The 16702-nt window shown below is 41.2% G+C and overlaps 2 protein-coding genes across 3 annotated transcripts in view; one reads left to right on the forward strand and one right to left on the reverse strand.

The window, feature by feature from the left end:
- fgd6 (FYVE, RhoGEF and PH domain containing 6) overlaps positions 1–3405 on the reverse strand; it is a 141228-nt gene extending 137823 nt beyond the window's left edge. Inside the window, exon 1 of one of the 2 annotated variants that reach the window (XR_015761198.1) lies at positions 3213–3405. Coding sequence is in view for 1 of the 2 variants with exons in the window: in XM_043713308.2 (XP_043569243.2) it covers positions 3213–3222 (10 nt within the window). In the remaining variant the exon portion in view is untranslated. The remainder of the gene's footprint in view (positions 1–3212) is intronic. The other variant, XM_043713308.2, reaches the window with a different exon arrangement.
- A 248-nt stretch (positions 3406–3653) lies between these two features.
- vezt (vezatin, adherens junctions transmembrane protein) overlaps positions 3654–16702 on the forward strand; it is a 105812-nt gene continuing 92763 nt past the window's right edge. The window contains exon 1 of the mRNA XM_087999721.1: positions 3654–3770. Coding sequence (XP_087855847.1) covers positions 3729–3770 — 42 coding nt within the window. The 5' untranslated portion in view covers positions 3654–3728. The remainder of the gene's footprint in view (positions 3771–16702) is intronic.

The following is a 16702-nucleotide window of genomic DNA, read 5'->3' on the forward strand; positions in this document are numbered from 1 at the left end:
CCAAACCCATGACCATTTCCATCTAGAAAGACAAAGGCATCAGATATTTGGGAACATTATCACTTTCCAAGTTCCCCTCCAAGCCTCTCATCACTCTGTCTTAGAAATATACTGATGTGAAGGTGCCAGTGTTGAACAAAGTTAAAAATCACACAACACCAGGTTATAGTCCAACAGGTTTATTTCTCCTTCATGAAGGTGCAGCTAGGACTTCCAAATGAACCTGTTGAAATATATTGCATTTCTTCACTTACGCTGGGTTAAAATCCTGGAATTCCCTCCCTAATGGCATTGTGGGTCAACCCACAGCAGATGGACTGCAGTGGTTCAAGAAGACAGCTCATCAACACCTTCTCAAAGGCAACTAGGGGCGAGCAACAAATGCTGGCTAACCAGTGAAGTCTACATCCCACAAATGAGTAAAAAACTGAAACTCCTCCATCTTCTTTGCAAGTTTGACTACCTTCATCAGATAAATTGGAAACCAAATAAATGTAGGGTTGACAAACGGAATATACAATGGTTGCAACTAAAATGAGAATCCATGCTGGAACTGCAGAATATGCCAGTCAACATGTAATATTCTGATGAAGGATCTCATCTGAAAGATGAACTAACTGCTAGAAATTGATGCATTTCTAGCATTTTCTACTTTTAATTGAAGTTATGCTGTTGATATAAGAGAAAGGAATTTACACAAATTTAATTCCAACTATTTATTAAAAGATCTAGGGAACACAAATTGAACATTAGTAAATAACAGTCGGTAGAGAAACAGCTAGAACCCTTGTTTGCGAAGGATGGCAGATGGTGCAAAAAGTTACTAGGAGCAGTTACTGAAGCAGAATACATAGTTAGGTTCCAAGGACAACTGAGAAAGAAAATACTGTAACTAAGAGAAAAAGTGAGAACATAGGAAAATGGGTTTGTTCTGTTGCATTCCTAGAAAGCCATGCAGATATGTTTAACTTCAAATTAATTAACAGGAATACTCACTGCTTCCTACAGAAAAACTTAATCTGCTGGCATTTTGTTATCTGTTGTACGAAATGAATTTTTAAAAAAGAATGAATAACTTATTTGCATCCTTCTCCTTCCTTTGGATATGCTGATCTTCACTAAATGATTCAGTGGGTGCTGGGCTTTCTTGCAGCTTCTCCAGGTGATCATTTTACACATATGGCAATATATGAACTCAGCCTGTCCATACACTTCCAGGCAAGAGTTGCAGAATACAAACCACAAGGGGAAACAGCAGCCAATTTTCCATTCAATTACCCAGTGCAAAATTGAACAGTCACAGTTCTTTCACTGACCCAGCTAAATTAGAAGTAATCGAAGAACTAACACCAAAAGAAGTCGAAAGTGTGGTGCTGGAAAAACACAAAAGGTCAAGCAGCATCTGAGGAGCAGGAGAATCAACGTTTCAGGCATAAGCCCTTCAATCAGGAATTCTTCATGAAGGGCTTATGCCCGAAATGCGATTCTCCTGCTCCTCGGATGCTGCCTGACTTGTTGTGCTTTTCCAGCACCACACTCTTGACTCTAATCTCCAGCATCTGCAGTCCTCACTTTCGCCTAACACCAAAAGAAGCCTTCTTAGTCTTTCTGGCAAAATGGTTTACCCAAATATTATCTTAATAATTTATGCCATTAAAACAGATCTAAAGAAATATAATTCTCAAACAACATATAACTAGAACATAAAGGTTTAATCATTGCTGCTCTAATTAATAGCACACCTCAGACAATGAAGTGTTTTCGGAAAACTAGCAATTTTCTAAGAACCTTTTTAGTAATCCAAGAAACTAAACTCAAGTCTTTACTGCTTAAATCTGTTTTGAGGCTCCCAGAAATTTGAGATTAACAATTGCCAGTCTGAGAACAAACAGAACTTCATTGAACACTAAAGAATGGATCTCAGTGTCAGCTGTGAGCAGGCATTAAACTGATGGTCACCACAATAAAAGCAAGCATCTTAAATTCAGGGTTGAACAGTCAGACCACCGCAAGTGTCAAAGACACAGCTGCTCCTCAGAAACTTAAATCAATTACTACTTTTAGAACAGTCCACTTAAAAATCAGAGCTCCCTAACAATATATAGTTTTAAACAGTTCGGAGATATAAACCAGATGTCACAAAAACAAAAGGAATACATATCATTCAAAGCCAAAGAAATTCAGACTTACTGAGTTGCAAAATCCAGGACGTGGAAGCCCCAGTATGAATATAGCGTTATTTACAGCAGTTGACATCAATTTTATTATTTTTTTAAAACGTTAGTTCTCTAGAAAACTATCAATAGTGACCGACATTCAACCATTTTGAGTTTACATGAATCACACTATAGTAGTCTGAAAGTTATCAACGACGGCCTTAACTACATCGGGAAAACTCCTTTTAGAACTAGATGTAACAATTGAAAGAGCAGTTATTTTTCGCAACATAATCCTACCACAACGTGTAAACTGGATACGAAACCAGACATAACTCTGGCACAAAAGGATCCCGTGCAGCTGATGCTGGTTGGAACTTAACTGCACTGAAAGATAAATTTGGGACAGGGCTGGTGTTTTCGAAGGCGACAGATGGGAACTTATGTGGCCAATGCTTGGCTATAAATCAATCAGTCGTTACCCCCCCATCCTAGTATTTCAGAAGGAAATATCCACCCACTGAAAATTTGGGCACAAAGTCTTTGATAACCTCAGTGATCGAACAAACCATTAAAATGACAAGTATGCACGGGAGGAAAAAAAATCGAGTCATTTATCTTGGCACAAGCGATAGCTATGATTTTTAATTTATTGAAATATTTCGCAGGTGGGGGGAAAAAAGGTTGCCTCCACCAAGAACAGAAGATTGTGTCACCTCGCTACCAATTAAGTCGCAGCTTCAACACAATCTCCCCACCGTCACCCCTCCAAAAGAAAACACGCAGTAAAATGGAATTAAGATCGATGCAGGCGAGAAAGAGTCAGAGGGAACCTGACCGCCTTGCTCGGGACATGAAGACATCAAGGAGCTTTCCTTTCCCTCCCCCAACCTTCTCAAGGCGGCGGCGGCAGCAGCAGCAACGCCGCCGAAATCACCGCTCCCTCACTTCTTTCAAGAGGCAGCACCGGATCTGCCATTACAACAACAAAAAAAACATAACCGGGGCCGGCGGGAACCGGGTCCAGATCGCGACCGCAGCGGGGAACAGGCTCACCTGCGCTCATACTGGGAACAACCGTGCGCTCCTACCGCTCCCCGGCCATCGGAGCGTACTTCATCCGGCTACAACATCAGCCCGACCACACCGACCGGTGCCAGCTGCACCACAAACTAATAATATTTACACATCACGCAGAAAGGTGTTTTTTTTTGTTCCCCTCGCCCTCACTCTGAAATTCACTGTCCGTCTGCTCGTTGACCGAGACGCCCCCTGCAGCTCAACTAACAACCATACAGGGGGGCGCGCACGCGCGTGCTGCTCCTCGCGACACCAGCCGCAGCGCACACATAAGCGCGCGCCTCCTCCAACCGTTGGCCCTGATTCTCAAGGCTGACAGCGTCGCACAAGCATTTGCTCACCCCTTCAAAGCTTCATGGGATACTTTGTAGTTCCTGTGTCCCCCTATCGTAGCACTTCTGAAGTTTAAACTGCACAGTTGGACTACAACTCCCACCGTCCTCAGCGCGGCACACTCCTTCCTCTCACCTCTGATTGCATTCATCCACTTCAATGGCGGCTAGTGAAGAGTTTGATGAAGAACTGGTGTTGGAGGTAAGCGGTAGTTTGTTTCTTTTTGGTCTTTATCATTCAAATGAGAAGTCCAGTTTCAAAGTTCAAAGCTGCTGTATAACATCTTGCTGTGTTAGTCCTTTAATTTTCTACAAAGATATTTGGTTGATCTGATCTGTCAATTTGCTTTAGTCTAGTGACTGTTCCATTTACTATAAAATGTATAGAAATTAATAACATCTCATTTCAGAGGATCGCGTGAGGAGCAGTTTCTTTGCGCACACCATCGTTTTATTAGTGAATATCGTTGTCGTCATAATTCAAGCAGAGCGTCTTCTTAAAATCGTTAAAACCAGATTTCATTGCACACAGAATATTTTGATTGTTTTTAGCCTTTATTGAAAATAATCAACGGAAACAAAAAAGGCAAAAAAAGGGTATATTTACAGAAAGCTAGTAAAATTTCATCTTTAATTTGAACATCTAAAATTTGACGTTATAATTGTCGATTATAGGTATAGGAATTCAAAGTTTGTGAAAAGATTTGTAGCTCGGGTGCTCGTTGTGGTTCTGTTCGCCGAGCTGGGAATTTGTATTGCAGACGTTTTGTCCCCTGTCTTGGTGACATCCTCAGTCAACGGCACACCCATGGGCTCACCCATCTCTGGACTCATAGCAGAAGCGGTAATGCAAAGATTAGAACAAACAGTCTTACTGCAAATTCAACCCAAACTCTGGGTCAGATATGTAGCCGACACCTTTTGTAATAATTAAAAATACAGAAATAGAGAACACACACCGGATCATCAACGCCACACTCACAGGAATCCGATTCACTAGAGAGGAAGAAAAGGACAACCAACTCCCATTTCTAGACGTGATGGTACAGAGAACACCTAACGGAGAATTCACCACAAAGGTATACAGGAAAGCCACACACGCAGACCAAGTCCTGAACTACGAAAGCAACCACCCCAACACGCACAAAAGAAGTTGCATCAAGACACTATTCAAAAGGGCCACAACACACTGCAGTACACCAGAACTGCAAAAAGAGGAAGAAGAACACCTATACAATGTATTCGCCAAAAACGGATACCCGTGCAATTTCATCAACAGATGCCTAAGGGAAAGACAACGGAACAAGGACATGCCACAACCCAAAGGACTAGCCATATTACCATATATCAAGAGCACTTCTGAACTGACAGCCAGACTACTGTGACCACTAGGACTCATAACAGCACACAAACCAACAGCCACTCTCAGACAACAACTCACCAGAACGAAGCACCCAATACCCAGCATGAGCAAAACCAATGTAGTGTACAAAATCCCATGCAAGGACTGCACAAAACACTACATAGGACAAACGGGAAGACAGCTAATGATCCGCAGTCGTGATGCATAATAATGATCCTTCATAATGCACAGTGGGCCTTCAGATGCATCAGATTTACATTCTACCACAGTGTGCAACTTGGCATGTGTCCTACTCTATCATTAACATAAAACCAATGGGTCAACCCTAGTTCACTGAAGAGTGTAGGACAGCATATCAGGAGTATTTTCAGGCAAGCCTAAAAATTAGGTGACAACCTGATGAATGAACCTACAGCACAAAACTACATATATGCCGAACAATGGGACAGTATGTGACACAGCAATGCAATTTCACAACCAACTGATCTCTGCAAACTTTGCAATCCTGGCACATCCAATAATGAATGATGATGGACAATTACTTGCTGGAGGAGGAGGCTTCACACTCACCATCCTCCATTATGGGAATTCTTCAGGACTCTGCAATGTCTGGTTTCCTCATGAAAGGGCCCAACCATCTCCCTTGGTATTCAGCAGCATTGCTATCACTGAATCCTCCCCTAATCAACATTATGGAGGGTTACAATGACTAGAAATATTACTTGACCCTCCATATGAAGTTCTTCGGCTACAAGAGTAGGCTAGAGACTAAGTCAGAGAGCATGGAAACAGACCCTTCTGTCCAAATTGTTGATGCCGTACAAGTTTCCCACACTAAACTAGTCTTGCTTGCCTGCGTTTGGCCTATATCCCTCCTATTCATGAATCTGTCCAAATGTTTATTAAATGTTGTAACTATATACCTAAACCCCTAGGAATTAGACAGTGCCCTACCATTAAGCTGTGTCCTTGTCCACTTTACCAAAATGCAATATCTTGCATTTATCCAAATTAAACAGAAGGTTGTCAAAAGATACAGTTAGATATAGATCAGTTGCAAATAAGGGTGGAGAAATAGCAGATGGAGTTTAATCTGGCAGAGTGTGAGGTGCTGCACTTTGGGAAAACAAACGTTAAGGAAAAGTATATAGTTAATGACAGGACCCTGAACAAATTTGATGTACAAAGGATTCTTTGGATTCAACTCCATAGCTCCTTGAAAGTGGCCACGCAAGTAGGTAGGGTAGTAAAGAAGGCATATGGCAGGCTTGCCTTTATTGGGAAGGGTATTGAGTAAGAGCGTCAGGATGTCATGTTGCAGCTTTATAAGACTTGGGTCAGGCCACGTTTAAGAGTATTGCGTTCAATTCTGATCGTCGTATTTACAGGCAGAATGTGGAAGCTTTGGACAGGGTACAGAAGAGGTTTACCAAAGTGGCTGCCTAGATTAGAGGGTATGTGCCATAATGAGAGGCTAGAAAAACCCAAGGTCTTTTCTCTGGAGCAGTAGATGCTGAGGGGAGACTTGATAGAAGTCTTTAAATTGCATAGATAAGGTTGACAGTCAGAATCTTTTTCCCAGAGTTGAAATGTCTAAAACTAGGGGCATGCACATAAGGTGAGAGGGGGCAAGTCTTTTTACACAGAGTGGTAGGAATCTGGGATGTGCTGCCAGGGGAGGCGGTGAAGCTGAAAGCCAATACAGTAGGGGCTTTTAGAGAAGCACATGGATATCCAAAGAATGAATGGATATGGACCAAGGGCTGGAAGAAGGAATTAGTTTAATTTAGTATCATGTTTGGCACAATATAGTGGGCCGAAGAGCCTGTTCCTGTGCTATATTTGTTCTATGTACTATCCTATCTCAGAATCCCCTCCAACAAGTTACCCGTCAATGATGTCAAACTCACCAGTCTGTTGTTCCCAGGCTTCTCCTTGCAGTGTTTCTTAAATAAAGGCACAATATTAACCACCTTTGGCACCGCACCCTTGGCTGTTAATGCTACAAATATCACTGCTAGGGGCCCTGCAATTTCATCCTTAACCTCTCACAACATCCTGGGATGCAGTTGATCAGATCCCAGTGTTAGGTTCTTTTTCTTGAGATTTTTACACAATTGATGCAAATGCAATATGCCAACTTCTGTGAAGTCAAAATTTATTAAGCAAGTACAAGTTTATGGAGGATCACTTAACATTCTTCGCAGTGCTTGCAAAGCATGCCAAGCAAGGCTGTCTGAACAAGGGAACAGCTGTTCCTTTATACAATACAAGATTTCACATTGCAGTCAGTAATGCCCACAAGACAACCTCCAGCCACTCCCCACAGCCACATGCCATTCAAGACACAATGCAGTGACCTCACTATCTCCCCAAACAATCTAATTTAGATCTTCCTTAATGGCAAGATCTGGTGTAAGTCGTTATTTTTAATTGCATAGGGTAATCAGAATTTTAGCTGTAGTAATCTTATTGATCCTGGATAGGAGATGATCATGTAAATTTACTTTGAATAGTAGGAGATGATAATATAAATTTACTCTGAATAGTAGGAGAGGGCAATGTTAATTTTACATTGTACCTGCAAGACAGAAAAACATACCACCCTAACCCGGGGCATCCAATTTCTTGAAGGACAGCAGAGCAAATTAATCCCTTAACATCTCACCAGAGATTTATCCACCTTTGTTTTTTAAGAAGACTAACGCTTCCCCTTCTGTAATGTGGACGTTTTCAAGGCATCAATATTTATTTCCCCAAGTTCCATAGCCTCCTTGTCATTCTCCACAGTAAAAACTGGTGTGAAACATTCATTTAGTATCTCTCCCATTTCCTGTGGTTCCACAATGAGATAACCTCATTGATTTTTATGGGGCCCTGTTCTCTCTCTAGTTGCCTGTTTGCTCTTCACATAATTTTGAATGTCTTTGGATTATCCTTATCTTTATCTGCCAAGGTGCTCACCTCCCCTTTTATTCCTCCTGAATTCCCTTTTAAGAATGCCTGTACAATGCTTAAATTCTTTCAGATTTCAAATGCCTCCTTCTTATTTTTGACCAGGGCCTCAATATCTTTATTCATATATTGTTCTCTATTCTTACCAGTCTTTCCCTTCACTTTAACAAGAACATATTGCTGTTGAACACTTGCTGTTCCACTATGGAAACCTTCATCGTAGACCCTTTACCTGCGAGCAACACTATCCCTATCAAATTTTGAAACTTCCTGCGTCTTGCTGTCAAAATTTGCCTTACTCCACTTAACAACTTTAAGTTTTAAACAAGGCCTATCCTTTTGCATAACTATTTTAAAACTAGTAGGATTATGATTACTGGTTCCAAAGTTCCACGCCCAATCACTTACCCTACTTTATTTCTCAAGAGAAGATCAAGTTTTGCAACTTTTGTAGGTATATCAACATACTAATAAAGAAAATTTTCTTGGATCGCATTTAACAAATTCCTCACCATCCAAGCCCTTAACACTATGACAGTTTAAGTCGATGTTTGGAATGTCAAAATCCCTGATTATTACAACCGTATATAACTAAGATCTCTCTACATATAGAGTCATAGAGATGTACAGCACAGAAACCGACCCTTTGGTCAAACTTGTCCATGACAATTAGATATCTGAAATTAATCTCTTCCCATTTGGCCCATATCTAATCTATCTATTCATATACCAACCAGATGCCTTTTAAATGTAATTGTATCAGGCTCCTCCACTTCCTCTGGCAGTTCATTCCATGCACGCACCACCACTGCGTGGAAAAAGTTGCCCCTGTGGTCCCTTTTAAATCTTTCCCCTCTCACCGTTAATCCTATGCCCTCTTGTTCTGAACTTCCCCCACCCCGGGGATAATACCTTGTCTATTTATCCTATCCATGTCCCTCATGATTTTATAACCTTGTATAAGGTCACCCCTCAGCTGCTGAGTCTCCAGGAAAAACAGCTCCAGCCTATTCAGCCTTTCCCTGTAGCTCAAATCCCCCAACGATGGCAATATCCCTGTAAATGTTTTCTGAACCCTTTCATGCTTCACAACACCCTTCCTATAGAAGGGAGACCAGAATTGCACACAATATTCCAAAAGTGGCCTAACCAATGTCCTGGACAGCTGCAACATGACCTCACAACTCAATGACCTGTCCTATAAAGGAAAGCATACTAAATGCCTTCTTCACTATCATATTGACCTATAAAATAGTGCCAGAAGACTGGAGGATAGCAAATATTGTCCCTTGTTCAAGAGGGGAGTAGAGACAGCCCTGGTAGCTATAGACCAGTGAGCCTTACTTCGATTGTGGGTGAACTGTTGGAAAGGATTATGAGATAGGATTTATAATCATGTAGAAAGGAATAAGTTGATTAGAGATAGTCAACACAGTTTTGTGAAGGGTAGGCTGTGCCTCACAAACCTTCGTGAGTTCTTTGAGATGGTGACCCAACAGGTGGATGAGGCTAAAGCAGTTGATGTGGTGTATATAGATTTCAGTAAGGCATTTGATAAGATTTCCCATGTAGGCTATTGCACAAAATATAGAGGCATGGGATTGAGGGTTTGGATCAGAAGTTGGCTAACTGAAAAAAGACAGAGGGTGATGATTGATGGGAAATGTTCATCGTGGAGTTCAGTTACTAATGGTATACCGCAAGGATCTGTTTTGGGACCACTGCTGTTTGTCATTTTTATAAATGACATAGATGAGGGCGTGACATGGAAAGATAGGTTAGTAAATTTGCACTAAGGTCGGTGGAGTTGTGGATAGTGCTGAAAGATGTTGCAGGCTACAGAGGGACATAGATAAACTGCAGAGCTGGGCTGAGAGGTGGCAAATGGAGTTTAATGTGGAAAAGTGTGAGGTGATTCACTTTGGAAGGAGCAACTGGAATAAAGAGTACTGGGCTAATGGTAAGAGTCTTGGTAGTGTTGATGAGCAGAGAGATCTCGGTGTCCATATACATAGATCCCTGAAAGTTGCCACCCAGGTTGATACGGTTGTTGAGAAGGTGTATGTTAGCTTTTATTGGTAGAGGGAGTGAGTTTTGGAGCCACGAGATCATGCTGCAGCTGTACAAAACTCTGGTGTGGCTGCATTTGGAGTATTGCGCAAAGTTCTGGTTACTGCATTACAGGATGGATGTGGAAGCTTTGGAAAGTGTTCAGAGGAGATTTACTAGGATGTTGCCTGGTATGGAGGAAAGGCTGAGGGATTCTAGAGAGAAAAAGGTTGAGTGGTGACTTAATTGAGGCATATAAGATAATCAGAGGGTTAGATAGGGTGGACAGTGAGAGCCTTTTTCCTTGGATGGTGATGGCTAGCATGAGGGGACATAGCTTTAAATTGAGGGGTGATAGGTATCGGACAGATGTCAAAAGTAATTTCTTTCAAGAGTAGTAGGGGCATGGAATGCATTGCCTGCAACAGTAGTAACTCGCCAACTTTAAAGGCATTTAAATGGTCATTGGATAAACATATGGATGAAAATTGAATGGTGTAGGATAGATTGGCTTCAGATTGGTTCCACAGATCGATGCAACATTGAGGGCTGAAGGGTCTGTACTGTGCTGTAATGTTCTATGTTCTACCTGCGACTCCACTTTCAAGGAACTTTGAACCTGCACTCCAAGATCTTTGTTCAGCAATACTCCCCAGGACCTTACTAATAAGTGTGTAAGTCCTGCCCTGATTTGCCTTTCCAAAGTGCCGTACCTCACAGTTTAGTTTATCTAAATTAAACTCCATTCTTTAGCCCATTGACCATCTGATCAAGATCCCATTGTACTCTGAGGTAACCTCCTTCGCTGTCCGCTACATCTCCAATTTTGGTGTCATCTGCAAACTTACTAACTATATCTCCTATGTTCACATCCAAATCATTTATATAAATGATGAAAAGCAGTGAAACCAGCACAGATCCTTGTGGTACTCCACTGGTCACAGGCCCCCAGACTGAAAAGCAACCTTGCACCGTCACTGTCTTCTACCTTCAAGCCAGTTCTGTATCCACATGGATAGTTCTCTCTGTATTACATGAGATCTAACCTTGTTAACCAGTCTACCAAGAGGAACCTTGTCATACGCCTTACTGATGTCCATATAGATGCCCTCATCAGTCTTCTTTGTTACTACTTCAAAAAACTCAATCAAGTTCGTGAGACATGATTTTACAAGCACAAAACCACATTGACTATCCCTAATCAGTCTTTGCCTTGCCAAATTCATGTAAATCCTGTCCCTCAGAATTCCCTCCAACAACTTGCCCATCACCAATGTCTGGCTCACCGGTCTATAGTTCCCTTGCTTGTCCTTGCCACCTTTCTTAAATAGTGGCACCAGGTTAGCCAACCTCCAGTCTTCCGGCATCTCACCTGTGACTATCGATGATCCAAATATCTCAGCAAGAGGCCCAGCAATCACTTCCCTAGCTTCCTTACAGAGTTCTGGGGTATCCCTGATGAGGTCCTGGGCATTTATCCATTTTTATGTATTTCAAGACATCCAGCTGCACCATCTCTGTAATATGGGTATTTTTCAAGGTTTCACCATCTATTTCCCCACGTTCTGTATCTTCCATGTCCTCCTCCACAGTAAAACCTGATGCAAAATACTTAATTAGTATCTCCCCCATCTCCTGCCTTGCTGATCTTTGAGGGGCCCTATTCTCTTCCTAGTTACCCTTTTGTCCTTGATGTATTTTTAAATCCCTTTGGGTTCTCCTGAACTCTATTTGCCAAAGCTATTTCATGTTCCCTTTTTGTCCTCCTGATTTCCCCCTTAAGTATACTCCTATTGCCTTCTCCTCTCCTGAGGATTGACTCGATCTCTGCTGTCTATACCTAACATGTGCTCCCTTTTCTTAATCAAAACCTCAATTTCTCCAGCCTTGCCTTTCACCCAAACAGGAATATACTGTCTCTGGAATCTTGTTATCTCATTTCTGAAGGCTTCCCATTTTCCAGCTGTTCCTTTACCCGCGACAATCTGCCCCCAACCAACTTTTAAACGTTCTTGCCTCATATTGTCAAAATTTGCCTTCCTCCAATTTGGAACTTCAATTTTATTGCTCCTTAGAGCTTCATCCGAAGGCTCACTGATGATGTTACCTCGTATGGTGACGAAGCATCTGAAAATGAACCTTCCAGCTCAACGAGCAAACCTACATCCAGAACCTCAATCTGATCTACAAATCTTCACAAAACTCGCTAGTACAATTCCATCAAGGTGATCAAGCCCTTCTTATTTCTGAGTTTCACCCATATAGCTTCACTCGGTGATTCTTCAGAAATATCCACTCTGAGTACAGCAGTAATGTTTTCCCAAATCATAAACATCATTACCCCTCCTCACGTGCCTCCCTTTCTTTCCTTCCAAAACATTTAACCTCGGAACATTGAGCTGCCAGACTTGTCCCTCCCTCAGCTATGTTTCTGTAATAGCTGTGATGTCTCAGTCTCAGTCTCAGCCCCCTCTAATAGTTACTCTTTTGAACCTTGTCAAACCCTGCTTAACATAAGATTCATTCTTGGTGCCCAAGATCTGACTACCACTCCTATTTTTCTCTGAGAGACTATCCTCCCTAATGGTATCCAAAACAGTATTATTTTTATTTGATAGAGGAATAGCCAAGGGAGACTCCTGCACTACCTTTGTACCTCTGCTGACAGTCTCAGCAATTCTTTGGTGAGTAATGCACCTCCTGACTCTCCAAAGCCTGTCTATCATCTACAAGACACAAGTCAGAAATGTGATGAATACTCTTCACTTCTGAGTACAGCTTCAGCAATGCTCAAGAAGTGACACCATCCAAGACAAAAGAGTTCCTTGATTGGCACCACATTCACCACTGATGCACAGTTGCAGTAGTGTGTACCAATGACAAGATGTACTACAGCAACTCACCAAAGCTCCTTTGACATCACCTTCAAAATTCAACATCAGTACTATCTCAAAGGACAAAAGAAGCAGATGCAATGGGAACACCAGCATTCCCAAGTTCCTCTCCAAGCTAATCATCATCCTGACTTGGAACTAAATCACTATTCATTCATGTCATGGGATCAAATTCCAAGAACAGTATGGAACAAACTGCTGCTGTTCAAGAAAAGGAAAACCAGCAATGGACCGGGAATATGTGCAAATATATTTTGATAATTTGTATGTGTAGCCATTTCTTTTGCAAACGTGGCATGTCAGGACTGCCACAGGAGATAATTTCCCTGTCAACTAAGGTAACAAGTGTTAGTAAGCTATTTAACCTAACGTGAATCTAGCTCTTCTACCCTAATATCCATCTACATGCTTTCCTGTTGACAATCCAACATTAGCTAACAACGAGGAACCTTGCCATTCCATTCCCTGTTCTCCCCTTTAACCTATTATCACCTGGTGATATAAAAGAAGTAGTCGGCCATTCAATACTTTAAGTCTTCTCTGCTTCCTGTACAACCATAAATGCTCTTCAACTTCAAATTTTTTTGCCTCCTCCAAACTATCAACATATTCATTTACTTCACAGGTTTATAGAAATCTGTCAGTTCTGTAAACATGCTCAATGACAGTCCAGAGTGCTGCGAAAACTATAGAATTCCAAAGAGTCACAATCTTCTGAGTTAAAAAACAAACTTGATATTCGGCACTTTCCCTTTATGTTGCGATTGGGACATATAGAATGAGGAGACACAATGAGAGCAAACATCCACCCTTTCTATGCCTTTTAAGTAATATGTAGGTTTCAATCAGATCACCTCTCTTTGAAATTGTGGAACCCATGGCCCAGTTTGCCCCAGTCTCTCTCCAAAGGATAATCCTAGTGACCCTTTGTTGCACACTATCTCTATGGCAATACAGTCTTCTCCAAGTTAAGGAGACCAAGACTGCACATAGTAGTCCAGATGCAGTCTATCTAGCTCCTAGCTAATTGAAGCAAGACTCTGATATTTTTATAATCAAATCCTCTTGCATAAGGATCAACTTTCCATTTGCTTGCTACATTGTCTGTTAGTTTTCAGTGCCTTATTGAAGAGGATATCCAGGTCACTTTCTTTATTTAAATTTACTAATCTCTTACCAGTTATGAAATGCTCTTGCACATCTGTTTCTCCTACAAAGTGGATACTCTTGACATTATTCCATGTTATATTTCATCTGGTGTTCTTGCCCAGTCAGTATCATGTCCAAATCCTCCTAAAGCACTTTGCCTTTTCCTCACAGCACACACTTCCACCTTGCTTTGTGTCATCCATGAACTTGGAAATGTGTTGTGGCTGTCCTCCAAATCATTGATATGTGTTGTGAATCGCTGTGGTCCACTACTGAGGCTTATAGTATCATACTGGTCACAGTCTGCCAACATGAGAATGATCCATTTATTGCACCTATGTTTTCTGTCTATTAGCCAATATTACTACATGCCAGTATGTTACTTCCAACCCATGTTCATTAATTTTACTAATTAACCTCCCATGGAAGACTTGATCAAAAACCTTCTGAAAATCCAAGTATGCTACCAAGAGTCCACAAACTCCTTTTTTTTTATGAATTAAGTTCAAAAACACTTACCGCCCACCCCTGCTCTCTTACACTCTCCCTTGTATGCCCTCTCTCCTGTCAACCCCTGTTGTTTCCTGTACAGCCCCTCCCTGTGCTCATTCTCTCTCTCTCTCTCTCTCTGTCTGTCTGTCTGTCTGTCTGTCTGTGTCTGTCTGTCTCTCTCTCTCTCTCTGTCTCTCTCTCTCTCTGTCTGTCTCTCTGTCTCTCTCTCTCTCTCTCTCTCTGTCTCTCTGTCTCTCTCTCTCTGTCTCTCTCTCTCTCCTAAGACTAGGAAAGATTGAACAGTTGGGAGGAGAACTGCCACCCAACCAACAGATGTAGTCTGCTAGTCAGAGATGTACCTGTCTAGAGAAGGAGTTTGCACAGAGAAAAACTTCAACACTGACCTGGAGAGCCAATTTACCGACGAAGATAAAGAGAAGATTCGAATGCTGGCTGGTTTTAAAATTTGGATTTTTCTGTAAATCTTATATGGGAGTTTTATTGGACTAGTATTATAGAAGGGAAGGTAAAAGATAGGTTAGAGGGAGGAATTGTAAATAGTCATTAGTTAATTATTCTCTGTTATACTTTAAGGAATAAAGTTGTTAATTTTTAATTTAACTAGTTCTTGGCCTATCGAATTTTCACAGATTACTATATAGGATAACTCTTTTCAATGTGGCTGGTTTTAAATTAAGCAGGAGAGTTTACCCCGTATCATATCACACAGTCATATAAAATTCCTGTTTACTGTCATAGTTCCCAAATTTGGAACTGGATATCCTCCCACTCAAATTCTTAGCATATGTTTCTGGGAATTTTCATCATTTTATAAGTTGAGTTTTTTTTGGGACAGGAAATTCTTCTATTTTCTGTTGAGGTGAAACCTTCCTGTTTTCCCAAATCCCTCAATACCTTCACTTTATGGAAAGCACATTTATGTGGTATGCTTGCTTCGGTGGATTTTCTGGTAGCTTGTTTCACAATTATATCCTTTTGCAAAATCCTTACTTTGATACTCCTAGTTGCAATTTAATTGCTTGAATTTAAACCTTACCGAATACCCGTGTCTGAATCAACTTTGTTAATCCCTTTTTTAACCTTTGAGAAATGTTTAGGTGAACTAAAAATCTGTCTAACTTGGGAGAAGAACAATTTTCTTATCTGTTAAAACATCAAATTTTTATTTTAGGTTAGATTACTTTTAGATTAGATTAGATTACTTAGTGTGGAAATAGGGCCTTCGGCCAACAAGTCCACACCGACCTTCCGAAGAGCAATCCACCCAGACCCATTCCCGTACAGTTACCCCTTCACCTAACACTACGGGCAATTTAGCATGGTCAATTTACCTAACCTGCACATTTTTGGACTGTGGGAGGAAACCCACAAAGATACTGGGAGAATGTGCAAACTCTACACAGACAGTTGCCTGAGGCAGGAATTGAACCCGGGTCCCTGGTGCTGTGAGGCAGCAGTGCTAACCACTGAGCCACTATGCCATTGGAGAATCTATTGTTCTCCATTTCGCTATCATTTCAAGAATATCATTGATACATAGTATTAAAATAATTTGGCCAAACACTTTTAAACCGCACTGCTGATGCAATACAAAATTTTCTTCACCCTTCTAATACTAATGGGGCTATTTGGCCCTGCACAGGTCACAAATTACTCTAATCCCATATTCCATGTCAATTTTTGGCTCATAGTCCTGGATGCAATACAAGTAATTATCTAAATACCATTTAAATGTTATGAGAGTTTCTGACTCAATTGCTGCTTTCAGCCATGAGATTGAAATTCCAAACTCCCTCATAGGTGAAAACAATTCTCCTGTTAGCCTTCTACCTCACTGTACCTTAAATCCATGCCCTGGTTATTGACCCCTTTAATAATGGAACAAATGCCTTCCAATTCACCCTGTCTTGTGGCCCTTACACTCTTATACACCACTCTCAAGTCTTGAATTGAAGAAAGCATTCTATATGCCTTCTTAAACCTTTATATTACCTTCCCTGCTATCTTCAGGGAACTGAAGATATGCATATCAAGGTCTTTCTGACTTTCATTAATTTCCAGAGCCCTAAAATTCATTATGTAATCACTTGCTTTGGTAGCCTGCCCCTAGTATATAACATCACACATATCTGTAGTGAATTCCATTTTTCAATGCTGTGCCCAGCCAACCAGTCCATTAATATTCTCCAGCAGTTTATGGCTGTCCTCCTC

This window comes from Chiloscyllium plagiosum, unplaced genomic scaffold (assembly GCF_037043375.1).
Source record: "Chiloscyllium plagiosum isolate Xiang-an unplaced genomic scaffold, Cpla_swu_hap1 HiC_scaffold_23, whole genome shotgun sequence".
Taxonomy (NCBI): domain Eukaryota; kingdom Metazoa; phylum Chordata; class Chondrichthyes; order Orectolobiformes; family Hemiscylliidae; genus Chiloscyllium; species Chiloscyllium plagiosum.